The sequence below is a fragment of the Kogia breviceps genome, chromosome 18, assembly GCF_026419965.1.
Source record: "Kogia breviceps isolate mKogBre1 chromosome 18, mKogBre1 haplotype 1, whole genome shotgun sequence".
NCBI classification, from domain to species: domain Eukaryota; kingdom Metazoa; phylum Chordata; class Mammalia; order Artiodactyla; family Physeteridae; genus Kogia; species Kogia breviceps.
The window spans coordinates 31,011,340-31,027,758 of record NC_081327.1 but is presented as its reverse complement, the minus strand read 5'-3'; the positions used below and the strand labels follow the sequence as shown (position 1 = coordinate 31,027,758).

General features: G+C 40.6%; 1 protein-coding gene across 14 annotated transcripts in view; it reads right to left on the bottom strand.

The window, feature by feature from the left end:
- NUP93 (nucleoporin 93) overlaps positions 1-16,419 on the bottom strand; it is a 102,390-nt gene that overhangs the window by 27,537 nt on the left and 58,434 nt on the right. For all 14 annotated transcript variants that reach the window (XM_059045703.2, XM_067019822.1, XM_059045701.2 and 11 more), the window contains 2 exons: positions 12,144-12,206; positions 6,133-6,261 (listed from right to left, as the gene is read on the bottom strand). In XM_059045703.2, coding sequence (XP_058901686.1) covers positions 6,133-6,261; positions 12,144-12,206 — 192 coding nt within the window. The remainder of the gene's footprint in view (positions 1-6,132; positions 6,262-12,143; positions 12,207-16,419) is intronic.

Below are 16,419 nucleotides of genomic sequence, written 5' to 3'. Positions count from 1 at the left end.
TATGGAGTAAATTGATAATAAACTGATCAGATGGACATATATGTATAAATGTGCACATAAATACCTGAGAGGGCATTGGAAGGATAGAATGTCAGAGGTTATGTTTGGGTTGGGGGTAGAGGAGAGCAGCTGAATTTTCACAATCTCTATCTCTATCTCTACCATTAGAACGCTGTGCAAGAAGAAGGTGTTCATGTGATATATCCTGATGTCAAAATGAAGGGCCCATTGAGTTGGGTTCTTTAAACTTCTTTTTGAAAGAGCAGCTGAGCACTTTCTATACTTGAAATCCTACTCAAATTCCAATACGTGAAACAAATTAGGAAACTACCAGGGAGCCATAAAATACTGCTTGGAATCATCTAGTCTGGGGTTTTCAAACTCATACTGTCAGTCTATATTTTTACTCTATTCCATCAAATCGAATACACCATCAACTGTAAGGCATCATGTTATTTATGTACCATTAGGAAAGAAAAGTGCTGACAAACTATGACACACCACTGAATTAAAGGTGTATCTTGATTTCAGAGATGTTAAAATATAGAAAAGATGTGTAACTGGGAATTGGTGAAATACGGTATTAAGTCAGTGATCAAAATTAGAGACTCATTCAACACACACTGTTCACACATCACATCATTATCTGTAATGATTAAGCTACAACTTAGCTTCTCTACTGAGTCTATTGCTTGCTAGGCTGAGCCATTTTCCAGACAGTACATTAAAGCACCATCCACCGACTATGTCTAATATCAATACAGCCACGACACATTGAGGCTAGATAAAAATTTACTTTTAAATGTTGCCTAAGATATATCAAGGATTCTCAACGATGCTCAAAGCCTGTAGTGTCATGCAAGGAGCGCAGGCTGGGGGGTGTTCTTCCCCACAGGCCAGACGCAAGGACTAGGGCATGGGAGTTCTTAGCCAGGAGTCTCTATCTTGCTTCAAAGCACATCATTTTTTTTGTTTGTTTTTTGCGCCTATTCTAGGTACCTCGTGTAAGTGGAATCTACAATATTTTTCCGTCTGTCTGGCTTATTTCACTAAACCTAGTGTTTTCAAGGAAAGCACATCATTTTTATTCAGACTACAACCTGTAAAGTTATTAACAATCTTTCGATTCCCACCTTTCTTTAAAAATTATACCTTTTTCTTCAATGATATCCTAAGGAAATTAACTTCCCAAATTGAATTTATGCTACTGAAGCATCATTTCCCTTATTAAAACTTGCCAGGAATAGATATTACTAATGTGTTGTTGCTCTTCTGTTATTGCAAGGCTTGGGGGAAAAATGTTTCAGGAACCACCATCTCCTAGTTCATTTTTGCTTAAAAATAAAAGCCTCAAGCCTCTCTTTATATTAAATTAACCAAAGTTGGACATTTTCCTTCAAATATAAGGTCAGTTCAAAATGACTGGAAACCTTTCCTAGCTAATGACTCTCTGGATTCCAACAACCTTATTCTTGACAATAAAGTGCCCAGGAAAGAATGGTTTAGATGGCAAGTCATACTTTAATTATTTCTTATACTTATGTCCTGAGATTTTTTTTCATTCCTAGTGACTTAATAGGTTAAGGGACACTTAAAAAGGGATAGATCCACATTAAAATGATAAAAATAAACTTAATAGTGTGTAGCTTACCAAATACCAGCCACCACCATAAACAGTGTTGCGATGTGCTGAGTGTGCACTCTATACCAGATCTGGGCCAGGCACCTTACACATGTTCTACATTCCTTCCAACAGTTCTTCAAGAGAGACCTTTTACAATGAGGATGAGAACAGGGAGGTTCCCGGGAACTTAGGCCTGCTGAATTCCAAAGCCTGTCTCAGGCCTTCACACTCTGCGGTTTCTTACAAAGAGGGTAGAGAAGGTGCCTGACCAAGTGGAGATAATACCACCTTTCCATCATTTTGAAGAAAATTACATGGAAAAAACCTGTAAAAACACATGGTTCTTCCACATATCCACCAGAATGATTTAATTGAAAAAGACAAAAAATACCAAGCGTGGCAAAGATATGGAACAAAGAGAATTCCCATAGTGCTGGTGGGAGGGTACATTAAGACACCGTTTTGGAACAGCGTTGAACATATGTGTACCCTCTGCCCCAGCACTGCCCGCCTTAGATGTGCCCAATGGATGTGCAAATGTATGTTCACCAAAAGACAGGTACAAGAATGCTCTCAACAGCACTCTTTATAAAAGCTAAGAACTGGTAACTATCCAAATGTCCATCAACATCAAAATGGATAAACAGACTGCAGTCATACTATTCGGCCATGAGAATGAATAGCCTTCAACTACATGTAACAATATACAGAATGTTAAGCAAAAGCCAGAAACAAGAGTACATACCATATGACTCCATTTACACAGTTTAAAAACAGGCAAAATTAATCTATGACATCAGAACCTGGGACAGTGTTTCTCTTGGTGGTGGTGGTGAGGGGTGGTGAATGAAAAGGCACAGAACGGGGGATGCTGGGGTGCCGACAGTGCTGTTTCTTCATCTGGGTGTGTTCCCTTTTGGTAATTCATTGAGCTGTATACTTAAAAAGTGCACAGTTTTCTGTATGTATGTTATACTTCAGGAAAAAAGTTCAAAACAGCAACAAACAACAAAACCTACAAGGTTCCAGAAATGGCAATTCCCTGGATTATCTGAAGAACCATCTGCATCATTTGCCAGCTTTTTCAGCAAAGCTATCCACTCTGCTAGGTGTCACAACACAGAACAGCAAAAGTATCAATAACTCCCTTCCAAAAGGGAGGACTCGAGGTCAAGGAAGCAGAGTCTACTAAATAGATTAGGCTATTTTTAAGACAAGAGCAATCAAGAAAGAATATCTCATTAGCAGCTTATAATTATTTCCAAATCCCAATACAGACTACAACCTATTAACACAATTTTTAAAAATGAAGTTTATAAAACCATGAGCTGTTCTACTTATCTGCCCAGACTCACGAGAAATTGAGAAAGAAACATTAGGCTGCCCAAGGATTTTATACATTAGCTCTTTTTTCCCAAAGACTCTACTCTTCTTTGAAATCTTTGAGTCTAAGAAATGTGGAACAGGGTCATTAATGAGTAATTTCCTAAGATAAATGACTTTAGCATCTATTTATTTTGGGGGCTAATTTAATAGAAAAACTGGGTTTTAAATCAGGAGCAAATTTGTAGATACAGGATGTGTGAAGTTACCCTGCAGGCATGACACACTGCCAAGCTGCCCACCTTTGACCCAGACTTCAACAGAACAATGGTCTAGAAGCCAACAGTCCTGGATCTCACCAGCACATTACACATCTCTCTGAGCCTTAGTTGCCCTATCTCCCATGAGAAAAGAATGCTAGCTAGTTAAGAAACAACTTCTGGGGAAACGATTTATCAGGAAGCACTGGCAATATTACTTGAAAAGTCTAATGCTATAATTTTTGTGACATTATAATTTTTAACCTGCATCTCCAAATTATCTGAAACTACTTACTTTAAAACAATAGTAAGGGACGCTCATTATGGGTCAGGTGCTTTATGTTATCACTAATCTTCCCAATAATCCCATTTCACCAATGGAGACATTAAATGTCTGCAGGGTTAAATAACTTGGATGAGGTCTCAGAACTAGTCAGTGGTGCAGCTAGGATCTGAACCCCAGGGCTGTTCTCTCCCCAACACCAGCGTGGTAAATGTGTGCTTAAGTCACAGCTCCCACTGGCACAAGGGTAGACATCACTAATCAAGCAAGACACTCCTTCCTGCTGATCCCAAGATGCAGCCTCAAGTCCCCCTCAGGAAAGATCTCCAGGATAAATAAGTGAAAAAAGCCTGATATAGAACAGAGCATATAGTAAAATAGCTTTTGTGTAAGAAGGAGGGAAGATAATATATTGCCTTGTATTCATATAAAGAGACTCTGGAAATATTACACAAGAAAATAATAAGAGTGATTACTTCCAGGGAGAGGCAAAGCGGGGAGGGAATGAGCTTCTGGGGACATGGTACTTTAGATCTTGAGTCATATTAATACAGTGTCTTTAAAAAAATTAGATTTTAAAGAGGAGAAACCCCTCAACTTACCACCACCAATCAATGAACACTGGCAATTAAAATAAACCATATTAAACATACCCACTCTAAAAGCACACTGTTTCAACATATCCCTAATACTCTGGTTAGCACAAAGTTAGCTAAGGCCAAATGATTTATTCAACAAATATTTCTAGAGCATCTAATATGTTCCAGGGACTCTTCTAGGTACTGGAGATATGAGTAAACACAACAAACAAAAATCCTTACCTTCATGGAGCTTACATTCTATTGTGAGAAACAGACAGTAAGCAATATAAAGACATAAAACATATACAATGGTTTAAAGTGAGGAAGTGCTAAAAAGAAAAATATAGCAAGAAAAGGGGATATAGAAAGTGCTGAATGGGGAAAGGTTGGCTTGGATTTCAGATATCAAGGCCCTGGAAGGCCTCACTGAGATGGCAGTGGGTAATATTTGAAGAAAGTGAGGGAGACAGCCATACAGTTATTTGGGGGAAGAGCCTTCTAGGCACAAGCAACAGGAAGCCCAGAGGACCTGAGGCAGGAGCAAGCCTACCTGGTTCGTTCAAGGAACCTGCGACGAGCTTGTCTGGCTGGAGCAGCAAGAGCAACAGGGAGAGCAGAACAACTTGAGCTGGGAGAGGCAACAAGACCAGGTCAGGTAGGGACTTAGAGGTTATGGTAAGACTCTGGCTTTCACTCCAAACGAGATGGGTGTCACCGTAGGATCCCGAACAGAGGAGTGACACGATCTAGCCTGTGTCTTAATAGCGTCACTCTGGCTATTGTGTTGAAAAGACTGTACAAGGGCAAAAGCAGGGAAACCAGTGTGGTCGACAACCTCTAAGATGGCTGGCTCCCAATAATCCCCACTTCCTGGGATCCGAGCCCTCGTTTAATCCTCTCTCCTTGAGCAGAGGCTGAATTTAGTGACTTACCTTGATCAAAGTAAAGCAACAGGATATTACTTTCAAGATTAAGTCATGGAAAGACTGTGGTTTCTGTCTTGGGGGCCCTTTAACTCTTCCTTGGATCCCTCACTCTTGCTCCAGGGGAAGCAAACTACCATGCTGTGAGCAACACAAGAGAGACCCACATGACAAGGAACTGATGTCCCTAGCCAAGAGCCAGAGAGAACCTGAGGCTTGCCAAGAGGCAAGTGAGTGAGCCTGGGAGTGGATCCTCCCCGAGTTTAGCCCTGCAATGAGTGTTGACCACAGCCTCAAGAGACCCTGAACTATTTCTGGTAAACTCAGCTAAGCTAAATGATTGTTTTCAGCCACTATGGTTTGGAGTGATTGGTTACATAGCGATAATGAAAATAACCAGTTAGGAGGTTAGTCCAATAATGTGAACAAGAGATGATGGTGACTTGGACCAGAGTGCTAACAGCAGAGGTGGTAAGAAGTGGCTGGATTCTGGGTATATTTTGAGAGTAGGGTTAAGTGGATTTGCCAACACATAAGAGAGTCTAGGTGAGAGAAAGGGAGGACAAAAATGAATCTGAGGTGTTTGATCTGAGCAAGTGAAAAACTGCAACTGCCCTTTATAAAAATGATAAACTCTGTGAGAAAAGAAGGTTGATGTCAGGAGGGAGTTGAGGGCAGTTGCTACCATGACTCAGTTCTAAACATGTTTAGCTTGATGGCTCTGAGACATCTGAGTATAGCCAAGAAGACCACTAGAAAAATGAGTCTGGGGGTGTTTGGGGCTGTGATGTAAATTTAAGTCTTCAATTACATAGATGGTATTTAATACCACAAGCCCAGATGAGATCAACAGGGCATGACTGAAGAAGAAACAAGAACAGGTCAAGGACTAAGCCCTGGGACACACAAACAACTAGGGGTCAAGGAATTTGAGGAAAGTTCAGCAAAAGAGGCTGAGCAGAAGCAGCCAGGCATGTTGGAGGAAATCCAGGCAAATGCGGGCACCTGGAAGGCAATGAAGAGAGGGCTTCAAGGGGGACACAGTGATCAACCGTGCCAGGACTGTCAGTAGTCAAGCAGACAAGCATTCTCTGACCTCACAGTTTTCATCATGGTTTACCTTCTGGACTCAACCTACCTCGCTTTCTTGAGTAAAGTCAAGGGCATCTTCTCCCGATGCCAGCAGGGTGTGGAGGATCCGCTGTTTCACTTGCTCCCACTCAACCAGCATTGACTCTCGATGGTACTCCTCAGCCATGCCAAAGGTCTGTTGGAGAGGAGCAGAGAGAGATGACCCAAATGAGAAGACAAAGAACACGGTTTCTCTTGAAGCGCAACAGAAATTCAAAGCCCTCCAGATCTGCCATCTTTCCATAAGTGGAGCAAAAGCAATCTATTTTAAATTATCCTTAAAGAATTTACTGACAACTGTTTGCAACATGCCCTATTTCATCAAGTCTAACACATTAAATTTTTTTAAAATGTGGCCAAATGCACTTAACTATAAAACTTACCATGTTAGCCCTTTTTAACTGTACAGTTCAGTGGTATTAAGTTCATTCACACAGCTGTGCAAACATACCACCATACATCTCCAGAACTCTTTTCATCATTCAAAAATGAAATTCTGCACCCATTAAACAATAACTTCATTCCCACCCTCCCCCAGTCACATCACAAGCAACCACCACTCTACTTCTGTCTCTACGATTTTGACCACTTCTAGGTACCTCATGGAAGTGCAATCATACAGTATTTGTCTTCTTATGTCTGGCTTATTTCACTTAGCAAAATGTCCTCAAGATTCATCCATGTTATAGCATATGCAGTCTCGTTCCCTTTTTTTTTTTTTTTTTTTGCAGTACGCGGGCCTCTCACTGTTGTGGTCTCTCGTTGCGGAGCACAGGCTCCGGATGCGCAGGCTCAGCGGCCATGGCTCACGGGCCCAGCTGCTCCGCGGCATGTGGGATCCTCCCGGACCGGGCCACGAACCCCTGTCCCCTGCATCGGCAGGCGGACTCTCAACCACTGTGCCACCAGGGTAGCCCCTGTTCCTTTTTAAGGCTGAATAATACTCCACTGTGTGTACACACCACATTTTGTTTTTCCATTCATCTATCCATGGACACTTGAGTTGCTTCCAATTTTTGGTAATTGTGAATCTTGCTACTGTGAACATGGGTGTACAAGTATCTCTTCAAATTCCTGCTTTCAATTCTTTGGGATACATATCCAGAAATGGAATTGCTGGATCAGATGGTCCTCCTATGTTTAATTTTTTGAGCGATTGCATAATGTTTCCAAAGAGGCTGTACCATTTTTCATTCTCATCAACAGTGCACAAAGGTTCCAATTTCTCTACATCCTCTCCAATACTCACTATTTTCTGGGTTATTTTGATTGTAGCCATGCTAATGGGTGTGAGGTGATAACTCATGGTTTTGATTTGCATTTCTCTAATGAGTAGTGATGTTGAACATCTTTTCATGTGCTTATTAAGATAAATATCTTCTTAAAACCTCTGAAATTAGGCTATATATTACAATTGATAGCATATCAAAAGCTTAAATTGAAGTACTTTTTCTTTGTAGTACATAAAATAATGACAGATTATAAAGTCAATGGTATCTTAAGATTTAACGAGCCTCTAAGATAAGACAAAAAGTAAGATTCTCCCAGTGTCTATTTTTTTAAGAAACAGTAATATTTTCATATGAGGAAGCAAATCAGTAAAAGATAAAACAGAGCCTTTTGCAATTAGGTCTCCTATCAGTTTTCTCAAAGTCACTACTGAAATGTCTGGCAAACCTCACTTCTATCTGCTGGTGAGACAGCAGGTTGCCAAAACAAAGGCACTCAGAAGGAAAAGAAAAAAGAGAAAGAAGGAAAACAAAGAAAAGAGGAAGGGGGGGCTTCCCTGGTGGCGCAGTGGTTAGGAATCTGCCTGCCAATGCAGGGGATATGCGTTCAAGCGTTGGTCCGGGAAGATCTCCCATGCCTAGGAGCAACTAAGCCTGTGCACAACTACTGAGCCTGTACTCTAGAACCCGTGATCCACAACTACTGAGCCTGCATGCCACGACTACTGAAGCCCATGTGCCTAGAGCCCATGCTCCACAACAAGAGAAGCCACCGCAATGAGAAGCCCGTGCACCGCAACGAAGAGTAGCCCTGCTCACCACAACTAGAGAAAGCCCCCCTTCGTTGCACGCAGCAATGAAGACCCAACACAGCCAAAAATAAATAAATAAAATAAAACTTAAAAAAAAAAATCTAGGAGAGTGGTTAAAAAAAAAAGAAAGAAAAGAGGAAGGGAAGAAGGGAGGGAGAAAACACACACACACACACACACACACACACACACACACACACACACACCAAAAAACAAGAAAAGAAAACCCCCCCAAAATGAAAGCAAAACCAAAACCCCTCTGAGGAGGAGATTAAAGCAACTTATAGAGACAAACTGAATCATAACCATTCTTAGCCTATTATTCTTCAACTGGCAGACCAGGTTTCCCATCAGCATAAGCCCACTTCTGAAAAAGCCATTTCATTTACAATCAGATTGGCATCTAATTAGGCAGCACCAAGGGAATGAGTATTAGTAATGCCTGCTTTACTTTGGCAATGCAGATAATTTATACTGATAATATTCATATATATGAGCTCTGGGAAGCTATCAGAAAAATCATATACTCTTTCTACAAATGGGATGTTTGAGTGTGGACCAATATTTATTAAAATGTGAAAAAGAGAGCAGACACCCACAAAAATGATTAGGAAGAGGGTTGGCACATCTTGCAAATTTGATTTGGTCTATCTATCAATGGATCTCTTTTCTAATATATATTGTGAAGACAAAAGAAGGAATGACTATTAAAAACTTTAAAAACAGTCTTTCATCTGGTTTTCTTCTCACTGAAGGTCAGGCAGAATGGACCACTTCAAGTAGCCTGGATTGAAAAAAATACCCGGAGAAAAATCATTTTCTCTTGCTACATTAGTGACCTTAAACACGAAAGCTATGCATTTTTAACAGAGAAAAGTAAGCTGCAAAAGAGAGGTGGGATAGAGGGGAGGGGAAGAGGTAGCTTCCCTAGAAGCTATCCAGAAATAGTGCACATGTTGAATCACATTTCTCTAAAACTCTTCCATTTAGTGGGCATCCACCTCCTTAACCTTGAACCTGTCCCTGAAAGGGAAAATAAGAGGGCAGGAGGACCAGGGAGGGTTGAAATAAGGAGGTGGAGGGCTGGCATACCATACAGCTTTCCAAACTTGCAATAGGAAGTGAGGCACTGACTAAGCACTGCCACTGACCCAAGACACCACAGTGTCACAAGAATTTGTCTTAAGGGTAAGTCCTCTGGCTGATGAAGACTGGCAGAGCACTAAAGGTAATTGAAGAAAACACAATCTGTCTCAGAGACACTGTTGATGAGGATGGCAGGGGCAGACTCCAGGCATCATGTAAGGGTCAGGGCGACAACGGTGGGAATTAACCATCCCCTGTTAATCAAGCTGCCCACCCGTGTGCCAAGAACTCCTGCTTCAAGAACACAGGAAATACTCTGAAAACTGGCAGCTTTCTGGGCTCAAATCCTCAGATGTATCTGAGAAATATGCCAGGCTACTCATTTAGAAACAGCTCCACAACCTGAACAAACAGCACTGTCGTTCCATTCATCATTAGTGTGATAAGGAGCTTCAAATAAAAATAAATGGCCCAACATTAAAATTCTCTTCCCTTCACCATGCCACCCCAAGCTTATCTTAATTACATTAGAGATAATGGAACATCCAATTTGTGGGCTAATCAGGGATGATCAGCCACCCATCTGCCCTCTTCCAGTCTATTCCCTTTAGACGCACATCTGAACCACCAGATTAGGTGCAAAGAAGAATGTCAACTAGAGGAGCTAATAAGAGAGAATCAACAGAGCTACTCAAAAGAGCTAAGAACTAAGACAAAAGGAGGACAGTGAGGGTCTGAGACAAGGTGAGAAACAGGAATAGCAGGGATAAGGAAAGACAAACCACAGAAAATGACAAAGCAGTGGAGAAGCTATTATAAATTAAATCCGGGGACTTCCCTGGTGGCACAGTGGTTAAGACTCTGTGCTCCCAATTCAGGGGACCCCAGTTCGATCCCTGGTCAGGCAACTAGATCTCACAGGTATGCTGCAACTAAGAGTTTGCATACCACAACTAAGACCCAGTGCAACCAAAAAAAAAAAAAAGATTGTCATTGTCAAGACAGGCAGACCTTAGATACATTAAAAAAAAAATTAAATCCGAATCTTTCAAGTTATGTGGGGAAATATATCTCTTTGAACAGAGTTAAGAAAGGAAGGCAGGGAAAGAACTGGGCAACTGAATTAAGAACAGGTGGGGAGCACTTGAACCCCATTTTCATAAAGGGAAGAGGGCAACCTGCTTTGACTTCACACCCACTTATTATTGAGCTGTTGCTGGCGTTTAGAAACTCTACATATGTTCTGATAATGTTGTTCTGTTTTTGCTGGGATGCACCAAATGCGAAAAGATAGTACACATTTGTGGTTTTGTAGCTTGTTTTCTTGGCATTTCAGCAGGATACTGGCAAGTTATTCAAACGTGAAATTACCACCAATAATGCCAAAAAGCTGCTCGCCTTTTTGTTTGAAAATGATTCTTGTTCAGCAGCAGCCTCTGGTATCCAGACAGGTGAAAGGTTCCCCCACCAGGGCCAGCTCCCAACACCGGAACATCTCCCTCACAAACACATATGCACACATTTTGCACTGTGGTATGTCACTTAAATGTTTTGGCTGGCTGCACATTTAGTCTCAATATGGCACAACGTTCAGAGACTGCCAATTTCAGAAACACATTCCGCAGGGTAAATGGATTAATAAGGCTCGGTGGCATTCGACAATCCTAATTTAATTTCATCGGTCCTTTACAGCAGGAGAATCAATGTTGGTGAGTAACTCACTCCAAGTGTGAACCAAAAAAAACCTTAAAAAAAATATTTTCAAATCTGGATCAAGTGAATTTCTCTATTTCTAGGAATAAGTACTATTGCCAAAAATATAATTAATTAAATTTTAGGGAATTTTACTCTGATAATTAAACATATCAGTCATTTAAATAATGTCTCTGAAACATATTCTTATAAATTAGAGCTGGCAAGCCCCCCTGCTGCCCTGTCTCACTCATATCAGCCCTACTCAGACACTTCCACCTATATGGAATATATTAATAAAGCACACTGAGATGCATTTTTTTTTTTACTTTCTTATTTTTTGAACCACATAAGTAATACACAAATACATTTCACTTGATCTAAAGCTTACATAAGTAAACAGCAAAACAAAGATTCCCTTCACCCCTACTTCCTTGCAGAGACAGCTACTCCTTCCAGACTAATGTGAACCTTCCAGCCTCCTTCCTGGGAAAAGCTGCATTTTTAGAACCAATTCCACATGATCGCTAACCTTCCTCCTCCCTCCCCAAAAGACCCCGGGGGCCTGAAAATCTTACTCCATAATGGAATGTATTGGTAAAGGTTTTGATCTTTTAATCCTTGTCAAACAAATGAAGATAACTCACGTTAGTAAATGATCTTTGACTATCTTGAGGGAATGCTTGTTGCGAAATATTGCTGCACATATAATGGCTGTTCTGGCTGACTTATTTACTATCCTCTCGAATATCAAGATGTTTTTTGTTTGTTTGTTTCAAAGAGCTTGGAGAAATTGTTAATTTAAAAGGTGGTGTAGAAAGTCAAATTGTGTGATAAAAGGAAAAGAAATTGAGGAAAATTATCAATATCATAATTGCTTTTCTGAACTGCTGATTCAGTTAGAAACCAAAATACCACTTATACTGTAACAATGAAACCAAAGAACTGTCTGGCCCTTCCATTTTATGATTAACTTAATAATTAACTGACCAGCCCAGTGTTTCAGATGCAGTCACTAAATACACATAGAGTTACCAGCGTGGTATTTTCCTCAAAAATGGTTCCTGTAGAACTCCCTCTGGTGAACTATCAAGAGAACTGGGCCTGGAACACAGAATCCAGCTTCTAGAACCTCCACGCCCCAGTATACACTGCTGCCCTCACAACAGTATACATATACATTTGGGTTCATTTCTTACCCTCTTCCGGGACTCTTCGATGGCAGACAGCAGGGCATTGTCCTTTTCATTCTTTAGGAAGCCCTAGGAAGGAGGAGAGAAATGACACAATTTAGGTTAAAATTAACAAAATTAACCTTCAAATAATCAAAAGCACACTGTGGGAAAAAGAAGAAAAACACCTGTAAGGATATCTGCTACTACCCTGCCTACCTTCACCCTCACAAAACTCTCTCAACTTGAATATGGCCCATATTATAGATACAGCTTTGGTATGTAGCCAGTCACAGTGCCTGTAACTGTTCCTCGGTCTATATTTCTCTGTTGTTTTCAGTTAATTCTTCAATTTCTTCCTAACATTGAGGAAGGCATCAACCATCCCTTTGTTTGGGTGTTTTTCACTTGTTTGTCAATGGCTGGGATACCTGAAAAATCATTTATTTATGCTTTTCTTCTGGTATTGTGCTATGTGCACTCCCTAGTTCAGGCCTGATGACACCTGCTGCTTATTTAATACAGGTGGGGTGAAGAGGAACTGGCCCACAAGGCTGGTTTAATACACACAGGGTTAAATGTCTGCAAAATGCAACTTCATGATAACACAACAGACCTAGTTTTACATCATGGTTCCCCCATTTACTACTTGCATGGGTGACGATTTTAGACAAGTCACCCAGATTCTCTCAACCTTCATTTATTCATATGTTAAAATGAATATTAAATGAGACAATGTAATCAAGTGCTTGGCCCAAGGCTCAATACATGTAGCTCTAGCATTAGGATTGATTAGATCTAGATCTGTTGGCGACATTAAAGATGCCCAGGGTGACTTCCTAGTTGCTACTTATTGTCCTCATTGCTCAACCTGAGATCCTGGGGAGGAGGGCAAAGGACAGATGCAGACAGAGTGGGCCTCCATGCCGATGCCTTGCCCTTCACACAGGGTTCTGAAGCTTTTCCCCCACAGCCTGGGATGTGGGGGCCAAGTAGGAACAAGGAAGATGATACATTAACTAATAAGTAGAGACCAAACTCTTGGTTGTAATATGAAAGATTCTGAGTCACCCTATACATTAGATCCACCTACACTATGGAATGCAAGGTACCTGTGGTCAAGCACACTATGGGTGTATTTATACATGTCCCAAATCATCTGTTTTTTCAGAATCATGTTTTTGCTCTTTTTGTTTTAGGAACTCTTTGGGGGAATATAATACAAAGTAGAATTAAGCTAAAGTTTTTAAAGTGACATGCTAAATTTTAAAACATCTGACAGTTTTCTTGAAAGCTTACTGTCATGGTTAATTGATTAATTTATTGATCACTTATTTATCTTTCAACAATTGTAACATTTTAGTATATTTTGTTCAAACAGTTGCAGATATAAGGCTGTGATTCTTAAAACAAAACAAAACAAAACAAAACAGGGGTAGGGGGCTGGATAAGAGTGGGGACATATATTTAAGTAAAATATTACTAATCTTCACAGGATTCTCCACATCTATTGTCACATCCCAACCTGGGCAGTGCACTGGAATGGACAGAGACAATGGCCAGCAGCTCGGGAACAGTTCCCTCATGGGCTCCTCCAGGGCAGTCCCTGAGGCAGCTCTCAGGACACGACACAGAGGCTGCTCCAAACACCTCTACTGATATTCGGTGGTGGGGGCACGGGGGTGGAGGGAAGCTTCGGCCACTTGCTTCTAACATAATGGCCTCAATAAACCAGAGCACATAAAGTTAGGACCCCATGTAATCCAATCAGAAGGGGGCAGCTTCTCACCATGTGTCTGTTTCTGGCCATTGCAAGGGAGCCAGACACGAAATCGTGGGAAGGATTTTAATGGACCTTGTTCATACCCTTCGCAGCAAATGATCACATCAAGTCAACAAATCTTTATTATGATTTCCCTTTGTCTGAGCAGGTCTTCAATGGCTAAAACTAAAGGCTTTAGTGTCACAGTTTATAAACAAAGCTATAGAACTATTATCTTCAACTGCTGTTCCTGAACAAAGGCCACAGATTGTGCTTTGTTGCACCTTTTCATGGCTGCTGCTGATGGTCAGAGTGGTGGCGATAACCACTGCCTGACAAGGCCTGGTGTCATTTTTTTCTTTTTCACTGGGGTGGCAGGGAGTGTGCCAAGTGCCCCACCCCCTCTCTGGGCTTCTCTGCTCATCCCAGTGACCAGCCCATCCCATTCTTTTAACTGCATCCGTGTCAGCGTATAACCCATATATACATACACGCAATTCAAACACAAATGCAAAGCAATAATCAGACACATTTGTTTAAAAGCAACATAATATTCTGTAAGAAACACAATTTCAAAATTTCTAAGAAATGAAATTTCAAGTAGTGGTTAAGAAAGAAAAAGAAGAAAAAAAGGCATTGCTTTGGGGGCAGACTACTCTCTTCTTTATAAACCTACCTTCCAAAAATCTCACTTAATAAATTAAATGAAGCATTTGTGCATGAGAATCAAATTACAGACATCACCTACATATGAACAAAGATCATGAGCCACTATGTTCCTCTACAACTGAGCTTTCTCTATAGCACAAACCAAGCCCACAAAATATATAGATTTTGAATTTTAATTTTTCATCCTTTATTCCTTATGTAACCTATGTAAAGTAGTCCCCTCCTATCATATTTTATTTTTAAAAACAACGTATTAGTGACCTATCTTTTGAAAAGAATCTTAAATAACATACAGTCAGAATAGTGCTGGGATCCGTGTGCCATCTAGTGGCAGTTAGTTTCTTGTAAAGAATATATACCTTAAGAAAGAATAACAAATTAAAGAACTAATAAGTTGGGCAAGAAAATACCTCCCTCAGCCCAAGTTTCCCACGGATCTCTTCTACTTCCCTTTTCCATGTGTGTGTTTCCTTTTCCTTCCAGCTCCTCCTGTGAGGCACCTCTCAGGCCCCTCATCTCAGAGATATATTTTTATAGTTTATCAGAAAATGGGTTTTCTATAGAGGTGAGCTGGGGTGTGAACAGTGTACTAGGAGGTGCCCTCACTCATTGGGTGGGGCTCCCTGCCACACTGAAGACTCCTGGTCAAAGCGAAGGCCCAACAGCTCACTTCCTATTTGGAGATGCCAGCCACCTAACTGACCCTAATAGAACCTCATCGTTAATATCTTCTCTTTTTGCCAACAAGTGCTCCCACCCAGCCTTTCTACTGCTGGCCTACTCAATAAAGAACATTCCATAAACATCTGCAGGCCTGCTAAGTAAGATAACTACCCCTGACTTACCATCTGTATACCGCTCCTCTCTGTCAGAGTCCTGGAAACAGACCCTCTTCTAACTGACTCCTTGAATGGGTTTTGGTTTTAAGCTTTCTGTAACATATAATAGCTCCCATTCAAGAAGCAATTAAGGGCCAGATATTGCTCCAAGCAATTTAAAGACATTATTGCTAATCTTTTAACAATATGAAAGAGTAGACATGATCACTCCATTCTCCTTCCTCCCCCGTCAATCCCATTTTACAGGTAAGAAACAGATTTTGGCATTCAACTAACATGACAAGGGTTTCCAACCAGGAAGAGGCAGAGGCAGAATTCAAACACAGCTCTAACTCTCAAAAGACCAACTGTTTCTGAAATACTTAGGGAATAGTAAACTTCTAAATTTAGAAAATAAAGATAAATTTCCTTTTATCTCTAAAAGGATGGGAGTCCAGGAGGGGAGCAAAATATACTTAAATTTGTTTTCTTCATCAGTTATTAGTTCCCCTTTACAGATGATGAGGTTGAAGGCTCAGAGAATACTAATTCTTATATCAGTACTAGTAAGAGCTAACACTTATATGGATATGGTGATTACTTTGTGCTAAGTGTGTTACACACATTTGGTTCATTGGTTTACTTTTAACCCAATGCTAAACTGTCTCTCAATAGTACTTAACTGGATGATCCTTTAAAGTATGTTCTTAAAGGGCTGTGTGAGATGGTTTCCAGAGCTTCTATCAACTCTAAAACACTGTGGTTTCATATTAAGATCACCTGGTTCGTAAGTATTCAAGTTCAGACTTAGAATCCAAATTTTCTGACCCCTTTTCTACCTTTTTCCACTCTACCATGCAAGTCAAGATGAGCTAGACAGCTATTTTACGCTTGCATATTTATTCCTTTCCTCCCCTACTTCACATAGTTAGGTGAGGAATGAAACAAGTTTGGGGCATTCCTTTAGAATGGTGTTTTTCAAAATGTGCACCAGAACCCATAATTGGGTTATGAAATCAACCAGCATTTTTTAAATGAAATAAAATGTAATAGA